The sequence below is a fragment of the Pectinophora gossypiella genome, chromosome 19 (genome assembly GCF_024362695.1).
Source record: "Pectinophora gossypiella chromosome 19, ilPecGoss1.1, whole genome shotgun sequence".
NCBI classification, from domain to species: Eukaryota; Metazoa; Arthropoda; class Insecta; order Lepidoptera; family Gelechiidae; genus Pectinophora; species Pectinophora gossypiella.
Genome location: NC_065422.1, coordinates 8,512,470 through 8,539,830, shown reverse-complemented (window position 1 = coordinate 8,539,830; position 27,361 = coordinate 8,512,470). Strand labels below are relative to the sequence as shown.

At 35.5% G+C, this 27,361-nt stretch overlaps 2 protein-coding genes across 3 annotated transcripts; both read left to right on the top strand.

The window, feature by feature from the left end:
* The first annotated feature begins 12,130 nt into the window (after positions 1-12,130).
* On the top strand, positions 12,131-14,276 carry LOC126375691 (uncharacterized). Its single transcript, XM_050022784.1, has 2 exons — positions 12,131-13,020; positions 13,352-14,276. The coding sequence occupies exons 1-2, from the start codon at positions 12,229-12,231 to the stop codon at positions 13,805-13,807; spliced, it is 1,248 nt and encodes a 415-aa protein (XP_049878741.1). The 5' UTR covers positions 12,131-12,228; the 3' UTR covers positions 13,808-14,276.
* An 8,762-nt stretch (positions 14,277-23,038) lies between these two features.
* On the top strand, positions 23,039-26,858 carry LOC126375690 (uncharacterized). Of its 2 annotated transcripts, none has more exons than XM_050022783.1 (2): positions 23,039-23,907; positions 24,803-26,858. In XM_050022783.1, the coding sequence occupies exons 1-2, from the start codon at positions 23,109-23,111 to the stop codon at positions 25,252-25,254; spliced, it is 1,251 nt and encodes a 416-aa protein (XP_049878740.1). In that variant the 5' UTR covers positions 23,039-23,108; the 3' UTR covers positions 25,255-26,858. The 2 variants fall into 2 exon arrangements, with proteins under 2 accessions (XP_049878740.1, XP_049878739.1); XM_050022782.1 differs by having other exon boundaries at positions 23,040-23,903; positions 24,799-26,858.
* Positions 26,859-27,361: the final 503 nt, after the last annotated feature.

Here is a 27,361-nt window from a genome sequence, read left to right as displayed (position 1 = left end):
GACTAAAGTAAGACCGAGGGCGGTGAGTTAAATGTAGCTTAGCCGCTGGTGGGGAGCGGAGAGTTGCCGTTCTGTACGTAGTATTATTCTTTATTCTATGACGATACCATCAATCACGCCTTCACGGCAGACTACTAAGTACAACATTTGTGCGATTCTGGCGGACAAAACTTAATTAAACAGCCGGATAGCACTAAAAGTACGAGTATAATGCCGTCCTTCACTTACGACGAGTATAAGACAGAGATAGAGCTAGTTTCAGAACTGTCAAACTAAATTAAAATTAAGTATTTTTTTTACAGTATGTTCTCCGATCACTTCGACACTGGCAGTTAATAATAGTTGTAAGATTAAGCGACCCGCTGTCATAAACTAAAAAAAAAGTAGAATTGGGACCATTGTCTTATTTACGAGACTGTACCTACCTATTTTTTACGTTTAAAAGGATTCTGTTAAATATTTGTACTCAACCAGAAATTCACATTTAAAACAATCGATTCTTGAATAATAAGTTATTAAATTCGTTTTCGACGGACCTGAGTACACTATTCCGGTCAAATAATGAATGCTATTCGAGGCAAAAATATAAAGTCACAAAAAAAAATCTACTCTATCGACACGTCTATTCTAACCGACGTCTATAGTGCAAATGAGCAAAATTAAGTTCCGTAGGTCAATATATACCCACTCCCTATCAGAGGTCCCATGAAAATACCGTGAGAATTTCTGTTACCATTACACAGAATACCATTCTACTTATTAAGCTTTATTTTGAGGTGTTAAGGTTGAATATTGTGTCTGGTATTCGCGGTATTTGTTAATATAAATAGGCAGAGCATCACTTTCACGCCCGATGAACGTGGGACACAGAATCGTGGGAAAATATACAGGGTGTTTGGACTTTAGGCGTAGAATAAAATAATACTACGCACAGATGGGTAATTCTCGTGATCGTGAGGACACCCACATTCCCGAGAAATGCATTTTCGGAGGTTGACCTAACCTGTATTGGGCTGGTTTTCCTTCGCGGGTTGCAAGGTCAGACAGGCAGTCGCTTCTGTAAAAAACCGGACCTGTCAAATCTTCAGGTTAGGTAAGCGGACCCAGTGAAAAACAGGATAATGCTAGGAAGATGACTGATACCTAGGTAATTTTACGCACCGCACTAAGTCGTGACGGGTGCCGACCTCACCCCTTCTGAGTTTGACTTTAGTCTTAAAAGGCTATAAGCCACTAACGAGTAAGGGGGGGGGGGGGGCGCATTGTCTCTTTCGCACTTACGCGTTATGCGACTTTTGATGCAGTGTCTGGGTCTCTCTCTCTCTATTTAAGAGCTGCGCTCTTGTCGGTGGAGTGTCCGGGTACGTAGTATTATTTCTTATTCTATGGCCCGGGGTAGGTGTTTTAGGTCAATTATTCAAGTATGTAATTGTTGTAGTTGCTTCTTTCATGATGCATCTTTGGATTTTATTTAAATATGGCTCCAAGTGTGCTATTTAAAATTATGCATTACAAATTTATTAATTACTTAAGGTTATTAGGTAAGTATATGAATAATCATAATTCATCTTGGGATTTATCTAAATGCGGATAAATATTCCTAATTCATTTTATAAGAAATACTTTAAAATATCTGATAAAATAAGGAATAAATACACAATTTAAATTAAAATGTCATAGAGTAAAAATAAATAAAATATAATGACAATAACAACCACTTGAAAAGGCAATTGTAAATAACAAAGTGATCACAAAAAAGTGAATATTATTGTATCATACTGTATATCTCAATGTAATTTAGCGACCGTCGAAGGTCAAGGCCGTTCCCACGAAGTGTGGGTTTCGTGTGGGAAAGACCAGTCGAGTGTGGGAAACTGGAGTGCGGAAAGTTAAATCGTAGAGCATTTTTGTATAGTTTTTTTTTTATTAAAAGGCGTTTGCTCTTGACTTCGTTCTTCCACGAGGAGAAGAATATTAAAGGTTTTTTGTATAGTTTGTAAATATACCCATATTGTTAAACTGTGTTTATGTGTTTAGTTATACGTAGGCTAATAGGGATTATTTTTGACGTAACTGGCATTAAATACTTGGCCGGACAAATGGGGAGCGCTGAGGACTCTCACCCGGTACAAAATTTAGGACAACAACAGGGCTAAGATGCGCAACGTGATAAAATTATCGATCGATTAAATACATTTTGTCGAAGTCGATAAGTTTGTTTTTTTCTCTAACATGCGTGCCACGTGATTTTGTTCGTATTTTGACAGAACGACACGACTTATAAGGGTTTACATATTAGCACCAATCGACAAAACAACACAATCATATCGTAAGAATTGATAAGATGACCGTGATAATAACAAAAACAAAAATAAATTATTTCAATAATAAACAACATCGACTAACTGCTTTAATAAAATTTCTACGTCATAAGTCCACAATGTGTCCATAATAGTTCACAGACATAAATACTTAATAAAAAATGAAGTACCAACCCCACTACCCAACAATTTGCACCACATTAACCAAACCACATGTAAAACCAAGCGCCCATTATATCCTAATAACCCTCCTTACAGAGCGCGGTCCCCTCTGCTATCTCGGATATTTCCCACAATATTACAATTCCCATACGAAATATTTTCCTCCATGGGAACCTTATTTTATTAGAGTATTTACATACTGACAGAACTTATGGTTAAAAACATTATCTCATTAGATCGTAATGTTAAACGAAATTATATATAATGTGATTAGGTTTTGTAGATCTTAGAACATCTGTTATTGTGTCAAACATTACACACCAGTAATCACTGTTGTCGTCGAACGAAGTAAATACTCTATTGGCAAAAACTCTATGGTCTGGACCATACAAAAGAAACATAATGGCGGACATTTTTAAGAAGAAAAAACAAGAAAATAGGACAATTGACGATCTGGCACGAAAAGGATTAGTCGTCGTATTGAATAAATACTGGTAATTGGTAGATAATCGAATCAAATGTAAGCGTATAATGAATGTTGGTTGTCAATATAAATGTGCATGAACTAATATGGGTTTTCGTTATTATCACTTTTAAGGGTAAGCAGCTACAAGTCATTAGACGACAGTTTTGACGTACTTGTTATTGAAATCCTAGTAACAATATCAATATTACTATGTTTAGGGTTTGTTTTACCACACTAACTTTGCTAACTGACGTATATAATAAATAAAGAACAAAAAACCGTTTACTTTTTTTTTCTTTTTTTTATGAATTTTAATAAAGAAAAATGCGACATTAATAAGTGCGACGTTTGCCATGTTTTCCAATAACGTCACAATTTCTATGAAAAAGCACACTTTGTGCTTTAACATTAGTAAAAAGTGACACTACCTATTGGTTTATAGAGGTGAACAAAAAATACTTTCTTTTTTCAAATAAAGAACTTATTCCAAAACATCACTATCATTTCAATTCGTCTATCCAAACAACTATATCAAGTACAGGATATTACAACTAACTCAAAGAAAAAAAAACATCGTGTGAAATTCCGTTGAAGTGTATTTAGTGTAGGGTATCAGTGCGTGATTTTTTGCCCCCATGACATGGGAGGTCAACCGTCAAGGACGTTTGGGTTCCCATCCCACGAATCCCATGTGAACAGTCCTGGTGGGAATTTTACGTGTGACGAGTATTTTTTATGAAAGATTTGATTTTTTTTATTGGATAAAGTTTTTAAAAAGTGGTTTTTAAATTGCCTATTTAACGTTACAATTAATGATGCCTATAATTCATTGGGTTGTTTCCTAAGTCAAAGATACTTAAATTATAAAATACTAAATAAAAATAGATCTAAAGATGACATAAAAACGTTTTCTTTTTTCTATTTCACGTATTTATGAATTTTAATAAAGAAAAATGTAATAATAAGTGCGACATTTTGTCACTTTTTCTATGACGTCCCAGGTTGCTTTTTATACAAATTCCATAGTAATTTCGTGTTTTGACTTTTACTAAGTAAACTGATTTGACTTATTGGAAACTACCCTTTTGTTTCGAAGAAATGTCGCTCGAAGAGATAAGCATATAATAAAATATTATTTGATTGTAATGAAGGTGTTTATTAATTATTATTTTTGTTACGGAGAAGATACAGCAGTGGAATATAACATCTTAATATACGTAGCCTAAAACAAGTCACACGGTTGGGTAAAGGCTACTCCTTATTCTCTCTTTCCACTGTAACAATTAAAAACATACTAACATTTTATTTCGATTACAAATGTTAAAAATCAATCAAATTCGATTAATATGCAAGTAATTATTAATGTCAAAATTACGATTTGTAAATGATCTAATATTTTTAATATTGATAGCATTACGAAACTCTTATTAAAAGTCTATACTACTTAGCACATCGTAGTCTCATTATAAACACGTTACCCCTTCCCCTGAGAGATGAAATTCCCACGTTCCCTGAGATTCCTGAGTGAAGTGTGCGAACGTGTTTTTTTACTATGATAACGATGCAGACGTGTTGACCTGATAATTATATCGAGAGTGTTTTATACGCGACTACGGCGAAGCAAAAAGGATGTATAGTATGTGTGTATGCGCGTCTGTTCCAACCTAACTTCTAAACCACCTGTCAGAATTTAACAAATGAGGTGTCACTGGAAACGTCTTAATTATCTGGTGGTTATTAGGTGGTGATGTCTTTTGAAAAGGTTTAAAGAGTGTCAACTCATCGTGGAGCAATTTAATAGAATATGTATTATTTTCCCCAATAAATGAATGTTTTTTTTTAGAATATGTTTTTTTTTTTCTCCTCTGCTGGACTGGGAGTAAAGAAAAAGCATAGAATGCGTTCAGCTGCCTATTTTCCCGTGCATGTCGTAAAAGGCGATAAAGGGACAGCGTCCTGTCAAACATGATGGATCATCTGTAAGAGCGATAGGCTGATCCCCTATCATCATACGGTTTATCATTATCCTTAGGACTATGTATCAAAAGTGGCTGCAAATAGTTTCTTGATTATTTGTAGTTCTGCCCACCCCTTCGGGGAATACGGGCGTGAGTTTATGTATGTATTATTTTCCCCACTAATCGGCATGGGTGTTTCCCCAATGAGGCACTTTCCAGGCTACGTTCTTCAAAAACAATGTAGATGGCGTTGCTTTAATTATGATCATTACCTGTGTTCTGATTACTCGGATACATAATTATTCCAAAATACAATGTAATGGCAGACGCATATATGTAAAAATAATTGTTGCTTGATATTTGGATCAGATATGGTATAAAATTATATTGCTACCTATATTGCTTCTCTTTGTTAATGTCCGTTGTTTGGTAAGGACTTTTCAGGCTTGAATCATCTGATTGTCCGAAAAAGTAAGATAATTCCGTGCTTCGGAGGGCACGTTAAACCGTTGGTCCCGGATATTAGCCGTAAAAACACCTCCACCAACCCGCAGTGAAGCAGCGTGGTGGGGTATGCCCTGGTTGATCGAGGGGAGGCTGTGCCCAGCAGTGGGACGTATATAGGCAGTTTATGTATGTTTGTTATGATTAGTATAATAATGGGTGGAAGATGTGCCTGGGTGTAATAACAAAGGTCATCATTTATACCCAAAAACAAAGATAAAAGATGCATATTCTGTTATCCATGAAAGTAGAAGTTTAAAGGAAGGCAACTCTGTACAGCGCCATCTATTTTTTTTTTGGGAATATAGCCTGGATATGGCCTCCACCAATCTGCATTGGAACAGCGTGGTGGAGTATGCTCCATACCCCCTCCAGTTGATTGAGGGGAGGCCTGTGCCCAGCAGTGGGATGTATATAGGCTGTTTATGTAATGTATAGCCTGGATAGTTCCTCATTCAATAGCGAATGAAGCACCCCTATCTTTGTTCTACTGTCTCTGTAATAATATTCATTGACACCACAGAAAAAGTTCCTTCGTAGGTCTTTTAATAAATAATGAACTCGACTTTGCAACTGCTCCAAAGATATACCATAATTAATTCAGATTCCCACAACTATTGAGTCACAGGTAACCGTGTGATAAGTTAACGTACGTAGCTGCCTTTCTCAGGGGTAGTGGGTTCGATCCCGGCGCAGATAAAGTAACAGCAGGGGGACATAACGTGTACATTGTTATGCCGATCGAAATCTAATTTTATGTATAGAGTTTAAATACCATTATCGTTTGTCAAGTCTTGTTACGGTTTAGAATTGAATTGTTATAATTGGCACGAGCGTACTTATTTCTTTTTGTTCGTTATTGAAATTCAAGACGCGTAAATTAATTAAAATAATAGGTTTAAATAAATAAATAAATATAAATGTAAAAATTTAATGTAATAAATAAACAGAAAAAAAAGAAAAGTTATAAATAATAAATATTTATATATTACTATTTATTTATTTCACATTAATAATAATATTTAATAAATAAATCAAAAGTAATAAATAATAGTATATATAAATGTCGTATAGGAACTTCTACTCAATTATCTACTTAAGTATTGATACTTAGTTAGAGCTACAGATATGGATATCTTTGTATTTATGCAACAGTGTAAATAGGTAAGTAAGTACATAATAGTCCTTTGAGATGTATTCTATGTCAATATGGTCATTGGCCATTGTACATATTTATATTAAGTTGTATTTTCATAGCGCATCCGTCAGTAAACAAACCATTTCCTATTATTCAAGCAAACATTGTCATAAGGCCAAAGTTCCCACAAAAAATAAGTTCCCATGGAATGATAGGGTCCCGTGTGATACTATGGCATTGGTTTCCGTGTGACCGACTTTAAAGTCTCTGGTGTCATTTGATCGGAAATATTAAGGGGGACACGGCGCGTGCCGAGTGCCGAGTGCCGAGTGCCGAGTGCCTTATCTTTTGTGACTATGTAATTCGCTACATGACAATTTTGGGATAAGTATTTTAAAATTACAGACCTTTATAGAGATATGTTTTTTTCTGGAAAAGCTTTATAATAATATATTAGAAAAACATATTTTTCTTCAATTATTTTAAATTTCGCGCCAAAACGGTTGTTAACGTGATATTTTTACAAGTGACGTCACATTTCAACAAACAAAGACACTGTATAACTTGAAACCTGACAGATAGTTTCTGTTTATTTGTGAAATGTGACGTCACACGAAGTTCAATCATGGCCGCCCGTTGTTGGGTCCTGTCCTGTAATACACAGATAAAAAATGCATTCTTATTTTGTAAAAAGTAAATATTTAAAAATGATCTTTATAGAAAAACTCTATTGGATAATTATAGTTAAATGAATAACTATCATATCCGACATATTTCATATTTTATTGTTACAACTAGCCAATTAGTTTTTTTTTTATTATTGAGTAATTTCAAGAAAACCATTAGAGCCAAATTGTAGTAGAAAGAAAACACGACGTGGTCAAGTAAATTTGAGATCTCTGTGAAATGATATCTAGTCAATTTGCGATATAGTCTTTAATGTAGTTAGTCATCTTAATGTGGTACCTAGACAATCTGAAACCAACCCTAGAAATGAATACCTACGAAATACATATAGAAAAATGTAAATTGTTACGGGAAATGCATTTATTTTATTCTATTTTTATTCTTAAATTATTCAAACATTCTTAAATTGTTCAGTTAGTAATACGTATCCTTGAACTGGGTTAAAAATTCCCACAACATCAGTTGGTTCCCATTCCCATAAACACAGTGACAGGGTCCCGTGAGAACCAACTACGGTTCCTCGTGTAACCGACTTTTGAGACTAGTGTCAATTGGTCTAAAAATATAAGGGGAATGGTCGCGTGCCGCAAGATCTTTCCGTGATGATTGCAATGTTAATAACCCTTTATTTACAATGGTGACGCTTTTTAATTTACATAGGGTAACAGCCTCCGTGGTCTAGTGTTTAGAGCATTGAGGTGCGGGTTCGATTCCCGATGGGGCACTATCGGAAATCAGTTTGTGAGACTGTCCTTTGTTTGGCTAGGAATTAGGGATATCAAGCCACATTTATGGTCTGAATCATACCCCTCAGTATCCGTTACAATGTCACTAACACCCTGTGTAACTATTCAATGATTTGCAGGGAAATTATTTGTATGCGATAGACGGGGATCGTAAACCTAATCCAAAAAGAGTTCCCAGGAATGTACCTACATAAATATATATTTTTTTACTTATCTTCACACAGACATCTTAATAAAAGTTCGTGACCTAAAAAACGTAAAATTCCCACAAAATTTTGAGTTCCCATGGTCGCGATGTGGTCTCGTGTGAAATTCGGCGAGTTCCCACAGGATTGTGTTAAGTTAGTAGACAATTTGAAAGGTCATAAATAGGGGGCTTGTCACGTGTCTGTACGCAACTCACGCTCGTAATCCCCATCAGGGTGGGCAGAGATCAAGCGAGCACTAGAAGAAAACTTGCGAACAATACTTGGTAGATCAATCAATCAATAAATATATTTTATTGCACACAAACAAAACATACAAACATTTAGCCACAGTACAAATGGGCCGCCTTAGTGCTCTGAAGCAATTTCTACTAGGTGGTTGCCTGGAATCAGCCATAAAAAACTTGGATGCGAGCCGGTGCAGTAACAACGGTTAATATAATAACTACAGTTAATATTTATACAAATACACTTTATTACATAATAATTGATGCTTTACCTCATCGTAATAGTTGCAGTTTTGACTAATTTAAGTTAATTTGGCTAATATAAGTTATAGTTAATTTTAGTGATAATTTTGGGAAACTTTGTAAACCTAAATTTTAATATACCTACATTTCATTTTACCTTATTCATACAAACTCAGCAACCTAATTGTAATTTGGTTCCCCAAGATACAGGCTGTGCCTAGTTTGGGGACCTCTGCTCAATTTTTAAGAGATGGATTTATTTGGGTCTAAGTTTGAATATATCTCTGTATTTATAATTAAATGAATGTACCTAATTAAGTCCTATATCGGATACAATAAAAAATATTTTCATTTTCATTTTCATTTCATACTCAATATAATATAATATAATACATATTAACCTAATAATACCGTGGATATTGGATTTTTAAAGATAGATATCCGGACATTTTGGCGGGAACGGGAATGGGACGTGTGGTGTCTTCATTGAATAATAAAAGTAATACGAAGTGGTGTTTTGTGGTTAATGATCGCATTAAGTTGGTCGGAAAATATTCGCGATAGTGTTATTATATCGGAATATTCAGTAAATAGAGTTTGTCTATTTTTGCTTCGTGCCTAGAAACCGCTTCATAACTCGAAAGTTTTTGCGGACTTTTGAGTTAATATGTTTGGCGTTCGGTCGGGTGGGACTCTTTTCCGACAGTGGGAGCTTAGCTTTCATCATTCATCGTCATCACTCAGTTTGATCACGTGACATTTTGCTCAGTGACGTAACATTTCAATAAACAAAGAAACAGTCATACAGTATCACTTGAAACCTGACAGATACTTCTTGTTTATTCTGTGAAATGTGACGTCACACGAAGCTCAATCATGGCCGCCGTGTTTCGGGTCTTGTAATAAATAGATAAAAAATTGCATTCTTATTTTGAAAAAATAAAATATTTAATAATGATTTCTGATAATATAAAAAAGAAAACTACTTATTGGATGATTATCGTTAAATGATAAACTACTATATTTCATAATTTATTCGTACAACTGTCAAGTGGCCAATTATGTGCACCCTAGAATAAGAATTCCCACAGAATGTGTCGTTCCCATGGGTTTAGTGGGAACCAGTAGCGGTTCCTGTAAAACCCACCAAAATAAATATGGTCGCGTGTCAACAGATCGGCTAGTGACGAATTGTGGTTTTCTATGATAATGACACGTGCGTACTTAAAAAAGGGGGTATTAATAAGTATGACGATCGGTTAGCTTACCAATTGGGTAAGATAATATAACATTAGATAAGATATTTATTACAGTCCTAATGTAATGTACTAGGTTCAAGATAAATTATAATTACTAAATAAAGACAGATCTAAAAGTAACGAAAATTATTTTCTTTTTTCTATTTAAGTAACTTATTTATGAATTTTAATCAAGAAAAACGTAATAATAAGTCGAACATTTTATCACGATTTTCCTTGACTGACTGACTTGACATGTGCTTTTTCAAACAAATTCCATACTAATTTCGTGTTTTGACTTTTAGTAAAAAGTAACTGATTTGACTAGTTGAATTAGCCTATACCTAATATACTTTATTGCACTTAACAACTAGTTACATCACAAACAAGAAATGGACGTATCGTATCTATCGGGTATCTTTAGGCATGTTGTCTTAAATCTTGTACCAGATGAGACCCCCTCTCTATTTGTCTCTCTATAAGTCCGTCTATAAGTAAATAATAATAATCTGTATTGAACATAAGACTTAGAATTTTTCATTAATAAGAATATAGACAATTATAATATGACCAATTACTCTAGATATGCGGCGGTCCCTGCACTAAGCTCAGTTTGTATTGCAGGGACATCTAAAATTATTAATCTGAATGAGCGACTTTCCAGGCTAGGTTCCCTAAAAAAATATACCTAAGTTGGAGTATGATCCACACTCCCTCCGGTTGATTGAAGGCAAGCCTGTGCCTAGCAGTGGGACGAATAGGCTAATTATGTTAATATTATAATATAAGTACAATAGTAATTTCCCCTGAAAATATACATGGTGTTAGTGACGTCGTAACGAAAACTTTGATGGATGATTGAGACCATGATTCTGAGATGATATGAAGTGGAATTTTCCGTCGCAAAAGTATGGAACAAAAAATAATAAAAAGAAAAACAAAAATTTTCATGAATTTTCTGACTGAAAATTCCACTTGATATCAACTCAGAATCATGGTCTGAATCATCCCCCTCAGTATTCGTTACGGTGTCACTAACACCCATACCTACTTGTATGGGTACAGTATGTACTTGTGCGGGGTGTAAGTGACATCATAACGAATACTGAGGGGGATGAAACAGCTGATTATTCTGAGTTAATATCAAGTGGTATTTTTCATCGCAAAAGTATAGAATTGAGAATAATTTTAAAAAACTAAAAAAAAATCATGAATTTTGCGACGGAAAATTCCACTTGATATCAACTCAGAATCATGGTCTGAATCATCCCCCTCAGTATTCGTTACGATGTCACTAACACCCTGTATATCATATTTCATAACCATCATCACTCAACAAGTACAATTATACTTTATCTGATTATAAAATATCGCAAATAATGATTTTGTTTTTTTTTCTTATCAGGAAAACCACATCATCAACCGCAATTTACTGAGAATGAATATTATGTCAAGGTAATAATTACGCTACACAATTTTTTTGAATTAATCAATAGGTATATATGACTGATAACATATAATATATTATCATAAATATAATAATACGTGCACGATACTGTAGTCTTTTTATATGTGTATATATATACACATATCTCTCTGCTCTGCCAAAGGTTTTCTGGAAGAGATCGGTTTTAGCGGTAAGGCCGCGTTTTTCCACTATATGTAGTAGTATTTTTGAAGTAAATGCCATGTGGATGTATTTGCAAGAAAGTGTTAATTATGATCTGAATTATTATAATCAAAAAAATCACGTGCTACTAAATAAAACAAATAGCTACTACGAAAGAACGCAGGCCTGCCCTCCGCCAACCGGAGGTACACCTATGGAGTATACTCCACCACGCTCATCCACTGGTTTGGGCTAGTTGCTATGAACACAATATTTAAAATCCAAGTAGGCACGTTAAGTCGTTGGTACCGGTTACTACTTAGTGATGTAAGTTAGTAGTCGTTACGCCATGCTAGGGGCCTTTGGCTGCTCAATAATAACCCTGACACCAGGGTTGCTGAGGTTGGTAGTTCACCTCACAACCCACATGATAGAAGAAGAAAACCAAATAACAATGCATAAAAGGGAGGTATCCCTATTTTTTTTTCATAGGCTGCACCTTGTTGCCTCACTAGTATTCTTTTCTAATCTTATCATTCGTTGATATTATAATGGTTCTCTTTGTGGTAACCAGATATTGATAATCCTTTGTATGATTACGATTTAATTGATATAAAAAGTTTTCACAATTCAATCGTCTTGCAACCGTTAACTTCCCCGTAGTCGGGTAATAAGTATACCATTTTAATCTTTTTAAGACTTTGAACTTTTATTTTTGTAAAAATGGCGAATTTCGAAGGTGATTTAACCGGATTAAGTGAAAAACAATTAAATTTTATTGAGAATGTTATTGAAAAACGTGGTTATGTTAACCCGAAAGTTACTGTACAACCACTAGGCCGGGCTGGTGACAACTACATAGCAATTGTGAAAAGAATTACAGTTGAAGAAAATGGTGAGACATTAAAAATAGTTGCTAAAGTAGCTCCTGTAATAGAGGATCTGCGAAATACTATGCAAACTAAAGAAGTATTTTACAACGAACATGTGGTATACACTGAATTGCTGCCCAAGTTTACCGAACTTGAAATAGAAGCTGAAATACCAAAAAAAGAGAGACTAAGATACGCTGTTTGTTTTGGATCCTTAGACGAAGAGCCGAATGAAATTATATTACTGGAAGATCTACAAGAACCTGGCTTTACATTGCTTGATAGATTTAAAGCTTTACAAAACGACCAGATGAAACTGATAATAGAAAATATAGCAAAGTTACATGCGCTATCTTTTGCGTTGAAGAATAAAGAACCAGAAACGTTTGGTAAGATCAGAAATAAGCTATATAATAGTCGCCTACATATGGGTAAAGAGCCTACTACAAAGCATTTTTTAAATCATATAGAAAACCAATTTTTGGACTTACTCGTTGAAGAGAAGTACAAACAAGCCATTAAAGGTAAAATAAGTGGTATGGATGGCTTATTGGGGAAGCTACACAAGGCAGATAAAGATTCAAAACATCTAGTTATACAGCAGGGAGACTGTTGGACTAATAACGTCATGTTTAGATTGCAGGTAAATAAAAAATTGTATCAGCATGAAGATTTGTCGTTTGTTTTTTGTTTAGTAAAATATTTGTAGTAATGTCCAATGCCATACCAAATACATCAATAATGTATTTTATTCTTAATAGGTAGTAAACCCTTTACTTTGCCTTTTCTTGGATTTACACGTCATAAGCCTCTTCTAAATACGTAGACTAGTTATTTGCTGTTACCATCCTTCTCATTGGTTGCTTTTCTTTCACTTTCTCTTTTCAATAAAACCTTTTCAATTTTGTTTCTTTCACAAGTTGATCTGTATAATATTATATTTATAGATTATTTACTATTCTTTCTTATTTCAGGACGAAAATGTGGTGGAATGCTGCATGATAGATTACCAATTTGCTTGCGCAAATCTTCCAGTAGATGATGTGTATCAGGTGTTGTTCAATTGTTCTGATTATGACTCGAGAGCAAAACACTTCCAAGAATGGTTGGACTATTATCACATGTATTTTACCAAGTATCTCTACCACTTTGGTCTAAAAGCAGATAATGTTTATTCTAAGGAACAATTCGAGTCGGATATGATAAGATATGGGAAGTTTGCCCTGGGTCAAGCGGCATTTTCTAGCAGTTTCCTGTTAAAGAATGACGAAGATGCGGAGAAAATGAAAAGTGCTATGGACAGCGGTATTACAGAACTGACTGATGAAATGCTGAAAGAGTTAACATCATCCGGATCGTCAAGTATGGTCAAGCTCAAAACGAGGCTGGAAGAATTAGTAGACAGTTTTATTGAGCTTGGTTACTTGTAACATTTTACTCAAAAATATTGCTACTGCTACTGTATGATTTCTTAATTATATAAAATATGTGTTCATGTTATATGTTATAGTTTTTTTTTAAAGAGGGTGTTACATCGTAACAAATACTGAGGGAATTCAGATCATGATTCTGAGTTGATATCAAGTGGAATGTTTTTTTTAATTAAGTTCAGTTCCATAATTTGGCGACGGAAAATTCCCCTTGATATCAACTCAGAATCATGGCCTGAATCATCCCTCAAAGTTTACGTTACGATGTCACTAACACCCTGTATACGAGATAGAGCGACTGTTCTAGATGAATGATGCTAGTTTGGCTTCGTTATTAAACACGATCGTGTCTTTATGTGTTCCATGTATGTAATCTCTTCTTGGTCTTTCTTTTCCTCTCTTTCTTTCCTGTATCCTGCATGATATTTACAATTAACACGTTCACTGTGTATGAACCAATGAGGCAATAAATTTGAAACTCATACTTGCATGACCCACATGTGGGGCACATTTTTTCTTGCCATAGTGTGTTTATGTACATAAATTCCAATATGTTTATTGAAAAATAACATTGCACGTAAAGGGTTGATATCTAATTTTGTGTTAACTTCGTTTATCGTGTCTGGCCGTTCATATTGCCATTTTTGTTTCCAATGTACAGTCATGAGCAATATCATGTACCCACTTTAGAACCCTGTCGCACTATCATATTTGACATTTAATGTGACTTAAATGGTTTAATTTGTCAAAAAAGTTAATGTGACATGGTTATAAAGTGTATACATGTTATCAAGAACGTTACTAATCCTTATACATTCGTGCTACCTTTTTACCATAATGATTCCCCATTTTTCATCTCCGTTTACAAGTAGCGTGACAAATCGACTGAAATGAACTATCTGAGCCCTCAATTAAATAGTACCCCACTAAAGGCACGTGCCACCCTAATAATACTACTGCAATCCCCTTTGGAAAAAAAAACCGAAACGAATAACATTCGTCTAAAAATGGAATTCCGTTAATATGTGACCGTGAGAAATTCGGTTACATACATTATGTTACATGCATATTCAAGCCTGTAATCTCTAATGGGGTAGGCAGAGCCACAAGTAATCAAAGACTTTTCGAAGTAATCAAGATTCGAAGTTCGGTTATATGGAGCAGTTTTTTTGCTATCTTCAACCAGGCCCACCACGCTACGTAAGCGCGACGCGATGCGAGATAAAATAAGTTCCTTGGTACATGCGACTACCGGGACATCCGCGATTTTTTCAAGATATCGCACCCCAAAGGAAATATTTTATTAACGATTATTGCAGAAGAGCTAAGAGAAAGAGAACCCAGATACCAATTTTCATAAGAAATGAGAAAAATGTACAGGATGTTAGTGACATCGTAACGAAAACTTTGAGGGATGATTCAGACCATGATTTTGAGTTGATATCAAGTGGAATTTTCCAAAAGTATGTACTTAACTAAAAATAATTAAAAAGATTAAAATTTTCATTAATTTTCCGACAGGAAATTCCACTTGATATCAGCTTAGAATTATGGTCTGAACCATACCCCTTAGTATTCGTTACGATATGTCACTTATATCATGTATAGCTTTTGACATCATTTGTGTGACACATTTATCTAATTCAACTCGCGCTTTGACATTTTCTTACTCGCTCTACTCGCGCTGGTAGCGTGCTAGGCCTGCTGACTAAAGTATCCCGAACAGTTTATTTACACATTAAAGAAAAATAATTAATAATTATATATTATTTAATATATAATTAATTATATATAATAATATAATTATTAATAATTAATAATTACATAATTAAAACACATAAAAGAAAGAGGGTAGACAGATATGTCTGCCCGTAAAAATATGGATCTACCTACTTCACTGCAATCTCATCAGTCATCCCGTGAGCATGGCACTTGCGACAGTGTCGAAATATCGGGAGTCTCAATCCCTTTTTAAAACGCGGTAAGAACCCATTATTATGTGTTTTAGTTTATTTACACTTTTTTTTGACGTGACTTATTGTAGATTTCGCAAATGGCATTAACTACTTGACCGGAATTGTGTAAGTGTAAGTGTGCTATCTGCATGATAAGGATTCGTAAACAAATCTAATTATAGCCCGTAGCATTGAATAAATATTGTGCTACGTGCTTCTCAACAACAGGAAAGATTAAACTGGCTGATGACAAAATTGCACAAAGTTCAATACAGGCACGTACCGGTAAGTAGTCATAATTATGTAGGTAGATCATTGTCCTCAGTACAGTGTGAAAATGACAAATAAAATGTTGTTTCGATCTCCTAACAGGTGTCGCTACTGTTTGAGTGTTCTTAAATTTTGACAGTTCCCGATAGTATTTCAGTAGTAAACAAACATAATTGTTTTGAGGTTTTGGTTGTATTTTAGCACTATAACCCTTTGCACAGCCTTTAAATGAAAAATTATAGTGTTATGTTTATTTAGAAAACTTAGAAAATCTACTTTTCAATCTTCTTCTTCTTCTGGCGTGTGGGTGTGGGTTCTTTTCAATCAAAACTGCCCTTTTCCAACTAGCTGCTTTTCTTTTTCTTAATTCATCCTGCAGACGGGAAACACTTCATATTGCTCCACATTTTATAGCAATTTATCACGAATTTTAGCTGGACAGTATGGAGAACTGTCAAAATTTAGGAACACTCAGCAGTGCTGCCGCCTTTTGAGCTTGTAGTTTTTATTCGCATTGCATTTTATTGAGGTATAACGTGATAAAATTATCGTTAGTTTCAATAAATAAGTGTGTTTTTTCCCTGACACGCGTGTCACGTGAGTTTGTTCGTATTTTGACAGAACGACATGACTTATTTGGGTTTACATATTAGCATCAATCGACAAAACGACATACCTAATTATATCGTCAGAATCGATAATATGACTTTGACACAATTTTTACAACGCCCTACTGAGGAACTTTATGATTATTAGGTGTCACAAAATTCTCACGAAAATTTTCGACTGTACTTATAAGCGTTCTCACGTTTTCGGTTCCCGTGTGAAGTCCAGCAGTGGGAACGTTTGTGTGGGAACCGGAGGGTCCTTATCGAGTGATACAAGCCACGCGTCAAGTCCGGGAACTTTGGACCCCTGCATGTGGTAATTGAGCGGTTGATATGATTATATTTTACATACATACTTAAAGCTCGTAATCTGTATCTAGGTGGCCAGGGCAGTCTGCTAAGTAATCATGTACTATGCGTCTTCGGATAGGATTCAATTATAACCTTGCAATCTGGCTTGATGAGGTATTGGTCATTGACTTTACATTTTTTTTTACTTACTTACTGCAGATTTATCGCAAATCAAATCAATTCAAATAAACTTTTTGCACAGAACTTAACATAGCGTATTGTTTTTTAATGAATTAGGTGGGATGTAGAATTAAAAGGGAAATTTCATTTATCTGTTTGTTTCCTTAATAAAGAAAAATAAATAAATAAACAATAGTTTGACCTCATTAACAATATAACGGATTGTGTTCAGATTAGTTCCCATAGGCCTCGCTCCCTGGAGAATTTGAACCGGAACTAAATAAAAAAGAAATGGGACTGGGAACTACTTATTGTGTGGCTATGAGATCAGCAATTATTATTTTATACTCCTTTCCGAAGACAGAAGTGCCATCAACATAGCCCAAGAAACCAATGATGACAAATCATCATAGGAAACATTTCTCATCTAAAATATGGAAACACCTTTCTGAGTTTAAATTCATGCTGATCACCTGATTGTCCGAAAGCAAGATGATCCGTGCTTCGGAAGGCACGTTGAGCCGTTGGTCCCAGTTACTACTTAGTAATGTAAGTAAGTAGTCGTTACATGAGTCATAAGGTTGGTAATCTACCTCTCAACCCACACGAGAGAAGAAGAATTTATGTTTTTTTTTATCTGTATTTATTAATTTATTTATCGTTGTTACAATTTAATGTTACAATGTTTGGATCATAGATAAATATAATGTGGTATAATGTAATATGATGTGGTTTCCAGTATTTTTGCCCGGTAAATGGCAACTCGCCCTCTATTACATGGGGTTTAAACATAGGTGGCGAGGAGTTTGTCGATATACTATACATCTCTCTACCTACACCTTGAAGTTTACAGGTGTGATACTATGTTGTGTTTTGTTAAAGACAAAATTCGGAAGTTTTTCGATTTTTTCGATGAGAAGTGCAATTTTTTTTCATACAGAATGAATCATCGATTATGCAATAATGCATGAACGACCTAAAACTATTTAATCTGATTTGGTCTAGATATGTAATTTTTTCTAGTGTTAAAATAATAAAATATAATTTAATAAGGCTACCTGTTGTGCCTTTCTGTATATGTTGTCCTTATCTCTGTATCTTGTGTCCACTGTGCTCGATAAACTATTTTATCTATCTATAATTTGATTTCTTTCGTAAGTGCAAAACAACGAAATTCTTTTATTTATTGTATCCGTTTCCGCTGTTAATATGGCCACACGTGATGTGTGAACATTCTCGTGTTAAGTAGCGACGCGTGGCGACACCCCACTATCTACTTAGATTATTATTCTGTCACCATATTTTATATTAGTTGAAATAGTGGACAATATAAACAGATTTTATTTCAGCTGCAAGACTAACAAATATAATATTCGTGTTTTGTGTGAGCTTATGTTTACATTGTTTATAGTGTTAATAGCCTTAGATACAGTTTCACCGGGGTTGATGAGGTTGGAAATCGGTGGTAATAGTCGGCGCGGCGTTACGGCTCATCAGCTATCACATCGGTCTAACAGAACCAATCAATCAATAATACTTTATTGCACAGCGACATATACACAGGACATAAACATACGAATAAGCACAATAGGCGGCCTTATTGCTAAACAGCAAGCAGAAAGCTTGATCTTCTTCTTATCGTGTGGGTTGTGAGGTGAATTACCAGCCTCATCAACATTGGTTATTTTCCATTATTAGGCCGCTAAACGCCCCAGTCGTGGCTCATGTAAAGAGTAGCAACCGGGGCCAACGGCTAAACTTGCCTTCCGAAGCACGTATCATCTTACTTTAGGACCATCAGGTAATCAGCCTGTAATGTCCTAACTAAACTAGGGATCACAAAGTGTTTTTTGTAATATGTCCCCATCGGGATTCGAACCCGGGGTCACCGGATCGTGAGTCCAACGTTCAACCACTGCACCACAGAGGCCGAAATCTTGGTGAGGTGTGGGCACGGATTTGTATAATACGGGGCGTTAGTGACATCGTAACGAATACTGAGGGGGATGATTCTGACCATGATTCTGAGTTAATATCAAGTTGAATTTTCCGTCGCGAAATTCATTATTTTTTGTGTTTTTTTATTTATTTATTTTCAGTTGTGATTAACCCAGAATAATACTGAATCATCTCCCTCAGTATTCGTTACGATGTCGATACCCCGTATTATACTTTACACCCACTACTTGCCCGCACGACGCAGGAATCATAAAAAGTAAAGTTCCTTTTGAGGTCTAACAATAATAAAGTACACTCTTCTAGGGTAGCTAGATTGATAACCCAGTTAACAGCGTCTAAAGCCTCATTCTTTGAGCTCGGACTATCCAAACAACTTTGTGTTTGCGGAACGCAGACTTGAATGCAAGAGGGAGCTAATTGAGGACTAGTCTAGCTTAGTCCAGTCGACTAGACTCGAGTGTAGTCTTCAAAGTCTAGTGTTGACTGGGCTGTGTACACGCCTTGGGCTAATCGGGAAAGAGGAAATGGTAAGGACGCTTGGTTACTGTTAGAGCGAATAAGTTATCCCTCCCGACCCGTGGTACAACTGCGATGTCCAACTGGTTGTATTACGGAGAAGTAAATTACCCATACATAGTTCAACTCTTTTTTTTTTTTGGGTGCAAAAGTGCAGTCAGTAGTCCATTGGTCAAAAGAGAGTTTGTCCAATTATTATTTATTTGATAATTATGATAGGGTAAAGTAGGCGCAGGTGGGGTATGTAAAAGTAGCATGAAGGGAATTAGACTGGAATGGAAAATGCTGCACCGACAAGAGCGTGGCTCTTAAATTGATGATGATAAATGTAGTCGTGTAGCTGAGTGAATGATAGGTGAGTTGAGATGATTTTGTGAGAAGTAGACGAGTAACATGAGTAGTACAGAAGGTATAGAGTATAGAAGGGATGCATATAATAAATGATATAGTGAAGGAGTGAGAAGGGAAGGAGAGGGGGAGAGAGAGGTGATGGCAGACGGTAGACGATGGTGGTGTAAATTGTAGTACTGGGAGAATAAAAAAAGAAGTGTTTGAACCGTAATTGACTGTTGAATTGATTAAAAAGATCCGTGCTTCGGAAGGCACGTTAAGCCGTTGGTCCCGGTTATTACTTACTGATGTAAGTGCGTAGTCGTTACATGAGTCATGCCAGGGGCCTATGGCGGCTCAGTAATAACCCTGACACCAGGGTTGATGGGGTTGGTAATTCACCTCACAAGCCACACGATAGAAAAGAACACAATAGTCGAACCTTGGCATTCAGAGGATACAGGTACACCTATCCATACCTACTTGTTTCTTATCTCTCGAAGCCTTAGACTATATTTGGGGCGCAATTTGCCTTGCCGAATACATTTTACGCGCCAAAAGTTCCTTTGGAAAGGTTTTCGCCGTGTCTCGTCGAACTTTCAACCCTAAAAGGAAGTGTTTAAGGTGGAAAACGGTAGAGATACGAAGTTTTCAAGTATGTTATATTCACAAAGTGAGAAATTTCATTTGAGACGATTCTCGATTTGCTCCACCTACCCCCGAGGGAACTGTCTGTTGATTTATCAGCAAGTATTGCACAAGAAAAAAATGTTTTTTATAACTCTAGTCCCGTGAGACTGAATTTACTTTTCTTTTTATTTGTTTCAGAATTAAAACGATTGCGCGGTTATGAATGTACAACAATGCAATGTTTTGGTTCAGCTGAGCTGTTTACAGATTAGTGGTAAGAGCGTACGGTTCACGATCTGGAGGTCTGAGTTTGATTCCCGATGGGAATTAAACACCACACACGATAGAAGAAGAACACAATAGTCGAACCTTGGCATTCAGAGGATACAGGTACACCTATCCATACCTACTTATCTCTCGAAGCCCCTAATACGAGTATACATACTATACTATAATTATGTAAATGTATCTTTACAATGAGTTCGGGAAAAGTTGCCGCAACAGAAGACCTCGTTTTATCGACCTTCAGGAACCTCGAATTATTTCCTAGAACCTCTTTATCACACTGATTAATATCACCCCAATCGCCTCTCCGGCCGTTACCGTTTGTATCAGAAAATAACAAGTAGGTAACGTTCCACAAGTGTTATTAAGTTACCTAACAATGCCCCCTTAACTATAGCCAATAAACCTATAACTCAGACTTACAAAGCCTTTATACACTACCATTACCTCAAAACCACTTTATGTACCGTCGACAACCTTCTAACATTGTTAAACTAACCTCTAAACTTAAAGCTTTAGGGCAGTCTGCAAGTGAATTCTATGTTACAGAAATGCAAGGAAATGTTTGTCGACAGACAATATATTGTTCTCAAGGGGTTTTCGGCCGGTTTTTGTTTAGTATTGAAAAGTTCGAAGGAAAACTTGTAACATAATATATGGCAGTAAATGTCCCGCCTGTGTTAGGACAGAATGTTCCATTTTATTTATTTTTATTTTCATAGCATTCACCCGTGTTTAGGAAAACTCACAGCACACTATAAGAATAGTAGTTTTTACTCTTCTGTTTCCCATCCGGTTTGACAAGAGCTGCAGGTTCAATATTTAATTATCCAATATTTAATTTTCTCTTTATTCTTGCAGCTTTTAAGAAGCAACTAATGCTTCGTCCACACTTTTTACGCTAAAGTAGGTAAAAAATATGTCAAAAACCAAACGCTTCAACATAGTTAAGTAATAAAAAAATCTAATCCAAATACTGAAATGCATGCAATCAGAGATAAGAGTAGGTTAGAAAAAGTTGTGTAGCATTCAACATGTTTCAGTCACAAAATATGTCGATAATTTGAAAGGCGGATCAATTCAGACAGATGGTAACCCTATCACTAGTCTATAAGTCACGATATTGCGACCAATATCTAAACTTTGCCACACTTTTGCCCCTGTGACGTCACTCACGGGTTACATAATCTCTAGAGCAAACCTACAGGCGGTTCTATTCTTGTCTTAAACATCTACCCGTAAAAAAGAAGCTGAAAAATATCAGAGCATTCCTTTTTTGTATCATAATTTATCATATGTTTAAATCTGCACGCTATCCCTTCAGAAATCTAAGAGATATGATTTGCATTCCCTCCAGAGATGTTTTTGATTTGAATAAGGATGAAATTGGGAAGGAGAGCCTTTGGGACCGGACCGTATTTGTGATTACCTAAGGGCAGAAAGGACCGCGGAAGTACTTAAAAGTCTTACAAGAAGTTTATAACTTATGTCCGGTATTCTATCTGAGGGCTTATTCGAAATTTTAGGTCAAATAAGATTGACACTTAAGGAAATGTCAATGCTTAGTAATACTTCTTTGTTCGTTTTGATTGCCTTAGCGGAGCGTTGATAAATAAAAACAATTCATAAGTCCTCAGTCCTTTCATCTAAATTTCACATGCAATATGTACAGGTTTATCAATTGCCTTTTCCTATCAGGTAAAGCAGACAGAAGAGAAAACTTTGCATGGATACGCCTGTAGCAAAATTGTACGCAATATTGATAAATTAAGTAATAGCTATGGATATTTCGTTAGGCGTTAGTTTTTGATAATTATGACTACATCAGGTACATGGAAGATAACGAGTGCTCGTATTTCGTGAAATGTTGATTCCAATACTTACACATACCTACACAGTGGGCATATTTGATGTAAATATTTTCTGATTCAAGACTGGATTTATGCTCTACAGACCATGCTATTCTATAATAATCTGAATTGATCATGGGATTTTTTTATAAAACGTAATGATGTTGGTACCTATGATTTCGAAGGCGGCTAACACTAAAAGAAATACAAGCTATTCTTGTGTTCATCAAATCCAAATCAAAGAAATCCTTATGTTTTGTATACAAACATTATCTGGGTGGTTCCGAGATCCTATTGTGTTTATTACGTTGTGACGTATCGAATCTCGCGTACTATACAAACTACACTTGTTTATAAGGATGTATTCATTTAATAACGCAGTGCGCGGCGCAAGATTCATACGCGTTCACGAGAGTAGCTAATAATCATGTGTGCAATGATGTTTGAAGGTGACTGGAAGCAAATAAGTGAACGACAGGTGTCATACATTGCTGATGTGTTAAAAAAACGAGGCTTCGACGGAGCTAAGCTTACTATAGAACCAGTTGGCAAACCAGGAGACAACTATGCAGCAAATGTGAAAAGAATCAGTGCAAACAAAAATGGACAAGTGTTTAAAATGATAGTGAAAATCGCTCCTACAATTGAACAGATAAGAAAGGTGATTAATACCGCTGAGATATTTCAAAACGAATGTTTAATGTACACTAAAGTTTTGCCTAAATTAACTGAAATGGAAAATCGAGCCGATATACCAGAAAGTGAACAGCTTCGATACGCAGCATGCTACGGCTGTTTGATGGAAGAACCGAACGAAGTGATTCTACTAGAAGACCTGCAAGTGTCTGGTTACGAAATGCGCGATCGATTCAAATCCTTATCGAATGACGACATCAAGCTTGTACTCAAAAACTTTGCTATGTTACATTCATCGACTTATGCTTTAAAAACCCAAGAGCCAGACACATATTCGGAGATTAAGGAAAACCTTTACAATCTTGCCGAACTTTTCAGTAAAAGTGAAATGGCAATGTATTTTACACAATTGGAAAACGACGTGATGTCCATGATGGATAATGAGAAATATAAAAATGCAATTAAAGGCATAGTAACTCAAATGACAGATAATATGATCAAACTGTGTAAGATGGACAAGGACGCAAAATATTCTATTATACAACAGGGCGATGCTTGGACTAACAATATTTTGTTTCAGATGGAGGCAAGTAAATTATTTTATATGTGTAAAACACAAATATACAAATGAAGTGGACATTTATAACTAGCAGTAGGACCTTATTAAATTAGATTAGGATAAATTATTTTGAATCCAGTCGAACAAAAGGCTAGAATATTAGATTTAAGTACTTTGGATGTTCTTAGTATGCTACGAATCAGAAGTATAGGATAGAAGCCTTCGCATTGAATATCAATTACTCATGACTCTTGCGTATCTGTGGTTTGTTTTACTTAATAAAATTTCAATATCTCATAAATACTAACATACAATTTTATTCAGGTTGTTTGATTGAAATGATAACGTCCTAATTAAAAATGCTACCTATCTTTTTCTTCTTCTAATCCTTTTTGTTCTAATCCCTGTTGGGATGTAGGGTAAACATTATAACTATAGGAAATAACATAAAAATATTATACATCAATGAGTACGTACAATATTGCCGTGGCAGCCCAGTTGGTAGAACGCTTGCCTCTCACTTTGAGGTCGCAGGTTCCAATCCAGCACACGCCTACACCAATGATTTTCGAATTGGTTTTCCAATTTATGTTTGGATCATAAATGATTATCACGTACTCAGCGTTGAAGGAAAACATCGTGAGGTAACCCACATTCCCGAGAAATACATTTTCGGAGGTATGTGACCTAAACTGTAATGGGCTGGTTTTCTTCAGGTTAGGTAAGTGGACCCTGTAAAAAATGCGATAATGCTAAGGAGATGATGATGATGAGTAGGTATAATAATGAATAGCAATAACATAATTCAAGATTACACCATAGTAATCATAAATTACCAAGAATTCAAAGACGTGCATGACTCAAGCGTTAAACACATTATTCTGAACAAGTTTATTACTAGATTTTATTTGTAAACTTTCAGGAAGGGAAGTCCGTTCAGTGCTGTATGGTCGACTATCAACAGTCCAGAATAAATAGTCCAGTTGGAGACCTTCTCTATATGCTCTTCAACTGCTCTGATTACGAGACCAGAGCCCAACACTTCCACGAATGGATTGATTTCTACCACTTTGAGCTAGAGAAACGCCTGGCCAACTACGGTCTTAAGGCCAACTTTGTTTACCCAAGAGGCCAACTGGACGCAGACTTAAAAAGGCATGGAAGAGTGTCTCTTGGGCAAGCAGTTCTTCTCTCCAGTGTACTGTTAAGAGAAAGTGGAGATGCGGCGAAACTGCAAGCTGCGATGGAAGAAGGTGTGAAAATCGAAGATGTGATGGATGAGTTCAGAATGTCCGCTATGACGGCAGGGTTCATACAAAAGTATAAGAGTAGAATTGAAGGGTTGGTGGACAGTCATTTGGCACTTGGACTTGTGTGATTAAAGTATTACGAGGATTTTTTTAAGTATTAGTATTGAGTATTTTTATATTACTTACTTATGTTTTATATTAGCTTTTTCCCGCGGCTTACCTCGCGTTAAATTCGGGGTATCACGGTCCCCTTTTCCTAATGTACCAAAACTTATCTTTCTACCTTGAAAACTGCGAAAAGTCCCATATACATTGTCAGCCCTCTTTGAAAGGGTAAGGGGTAGATTATCACAAAAAAATGATGCACGATTTTTTGTTAGTAACAATTTTTAGCATACTAATTTTACAGCTTTCAACCTTGAATATTTTGGAATACTCCATAAAAACTTCCACCCACCATTTTGGTCGACGACTTCCTTCAATCAGCGCTTATCGCTTTCGACCCTCCCACAGGGTCGATTAATTCTTTCAAATATTTTGTGCCGATAACATAGTTATATATAAATTCAGGAACTTGGATTATATATCTATATATATTATATTTTTATTTTGAGATATCTTCATTAGGTGATCATTGTTTTGGTTTAACTTATTATATAGTTCACGGGGCAACGCTGCGATTGTGATGGGCACATTCGGTCGAGAGGTGGTAAAAGGGAGTATTTTTAATTGAGCTTTTTAATAGTTACTTACGTGTACTTACTTTTGTTTTTTTTTTAGTTTTAGTAGTATAGTTTTAATTATTTGTAATGTTAAGATTAATAATATTTAATTGTTAAGTTTATATATTTTGTGAACTTAGATATCTTCTTCATATCCATTTTTCGATCAGTTGCATGCTTGGTTAAAAAAAAAAAACAAAATTGTGATTTAAGTAGATACCTGGTTACAAATTGACGACCTGGCCTTAAACTTGTACTTACTTGTACACTAAGAATTTTAAACATTGTTTTTGAACAATCATTGGCCCCGATTCCTGCAGACACCGCCTAATTTTATTTTAAGTTATATCCGTCATTTTCATATCCGTCGAAAAGGAAAGGGACGGATGATTCACAGCTCTTAATTTTAGGAAGAATGAGTAAATGAATGAATAACCCGGGCGAATCAAAAAGGTATGTCGCTGGTATGCAATCCGTTTGACGTGCTTTCTACTTACCTGTGTCGGGTTATTGACTGATGTAAAATTTTTAGACGGTTGTTTTAGATTTGTCCTTAAAATTGACGTGTGTTCCATAAATTTTATGCTTGTCGATTACCCGTCCTTTTCCTTTTCGGCGGATAAGAAAATGACAGATATAACTTAAAATAAAATTAGATGGTATTTACAGGAATTAGCACCATTATCAGCTTTGTAAAAGTTATAGACCGAAAGTTCACAGTTTATATTCTTATCTGTAACTATACGTATACAAATTGTTATTATGTAAAATAAATAAATATTGTGTAAAATAAATAAATGACTAAGCAATAGATTAGATAAACCGACCGTTGCAAAGGTTTGCAGCAAATCTTATCAAATAATGTCTACCGTGAATAGGAAACGTATAATCACACCGCACACGCATACACAGGAAAATATTAATTCATGTTATTACTGTACATTATTAATTGTTGATTTACTTACTGTTAGAATATTATATAGCATAAAAAAAACAAAATATAGCACTAATGAGTTTTTAATTTACTTATCTTAAGTGCAGTTTTCACTAATACAGTTAGTTGGCTCGACCATTATAGACGGCGATACGGGTCTCCACCTATCACGTTGATCCAATAGAAAGCTCGGGGAGGTGTGGGTACTTAGTTCATCTTGCGATGGATGTACCTCTGACTACCTTAACAGGGATATAGTCGAGAGTTTTGTGTTATGTACCTATATTTCGTAATTCTTCGTTAATATTTTTTATTCTATTTATTTATTTATCGTTTATTTCAGGTACTATTCCCATAGCATTACAAATTATAAATTACATTTCAATACAATAAATTGAAGTGAAGTGAAGCTGAGCTGAGTGAGCTGAGTGATTGAGCTGAAGTGGCAGTGGGCAGGACACATAGCGAGGAGAACCGATGGCCGCTGGGGCGGAAAGGTTCTAGAATGGCGAAATTTTTTTTTTTCGTTTCTTTTTTTTTTTGTCGTGACTTATTGTAGATTTGCCGCAGATGGCATTA

Excerpts from the sequence above, each read along its gene's own strand:
- LOC126375691 (XM_050022784.1), top strand. The coding sequence starts at position 12,229 with ATGGCGAATTTCGAAGGTGATTTAACCGGATTAAGTGAAAAACAATTA. Across the intron at positions 13,021-13,351 it reads ACGTCATGTTTAGATTGCAG|GACGAAAATGTGGTGGAATG; the intron begins GTAAATAAAAAA and ends TTCTTATTTCAG.
- LOC126375690 (XM_050022783.1), top strand. The coding sequence starts at position 23,109 with ATGTGTGCAATGATGTTTGAAGGTGACTGGAAGCAAATAAGTGAACGA. Across the intron at positions 23,908-24,802 it reads TTTGTTTCAGATGGAGGCAA|GGAAGTCCGTTCAGTGCTGT; the intron begins GTAAATTATTTT and ends ACTTTCAGGAAG.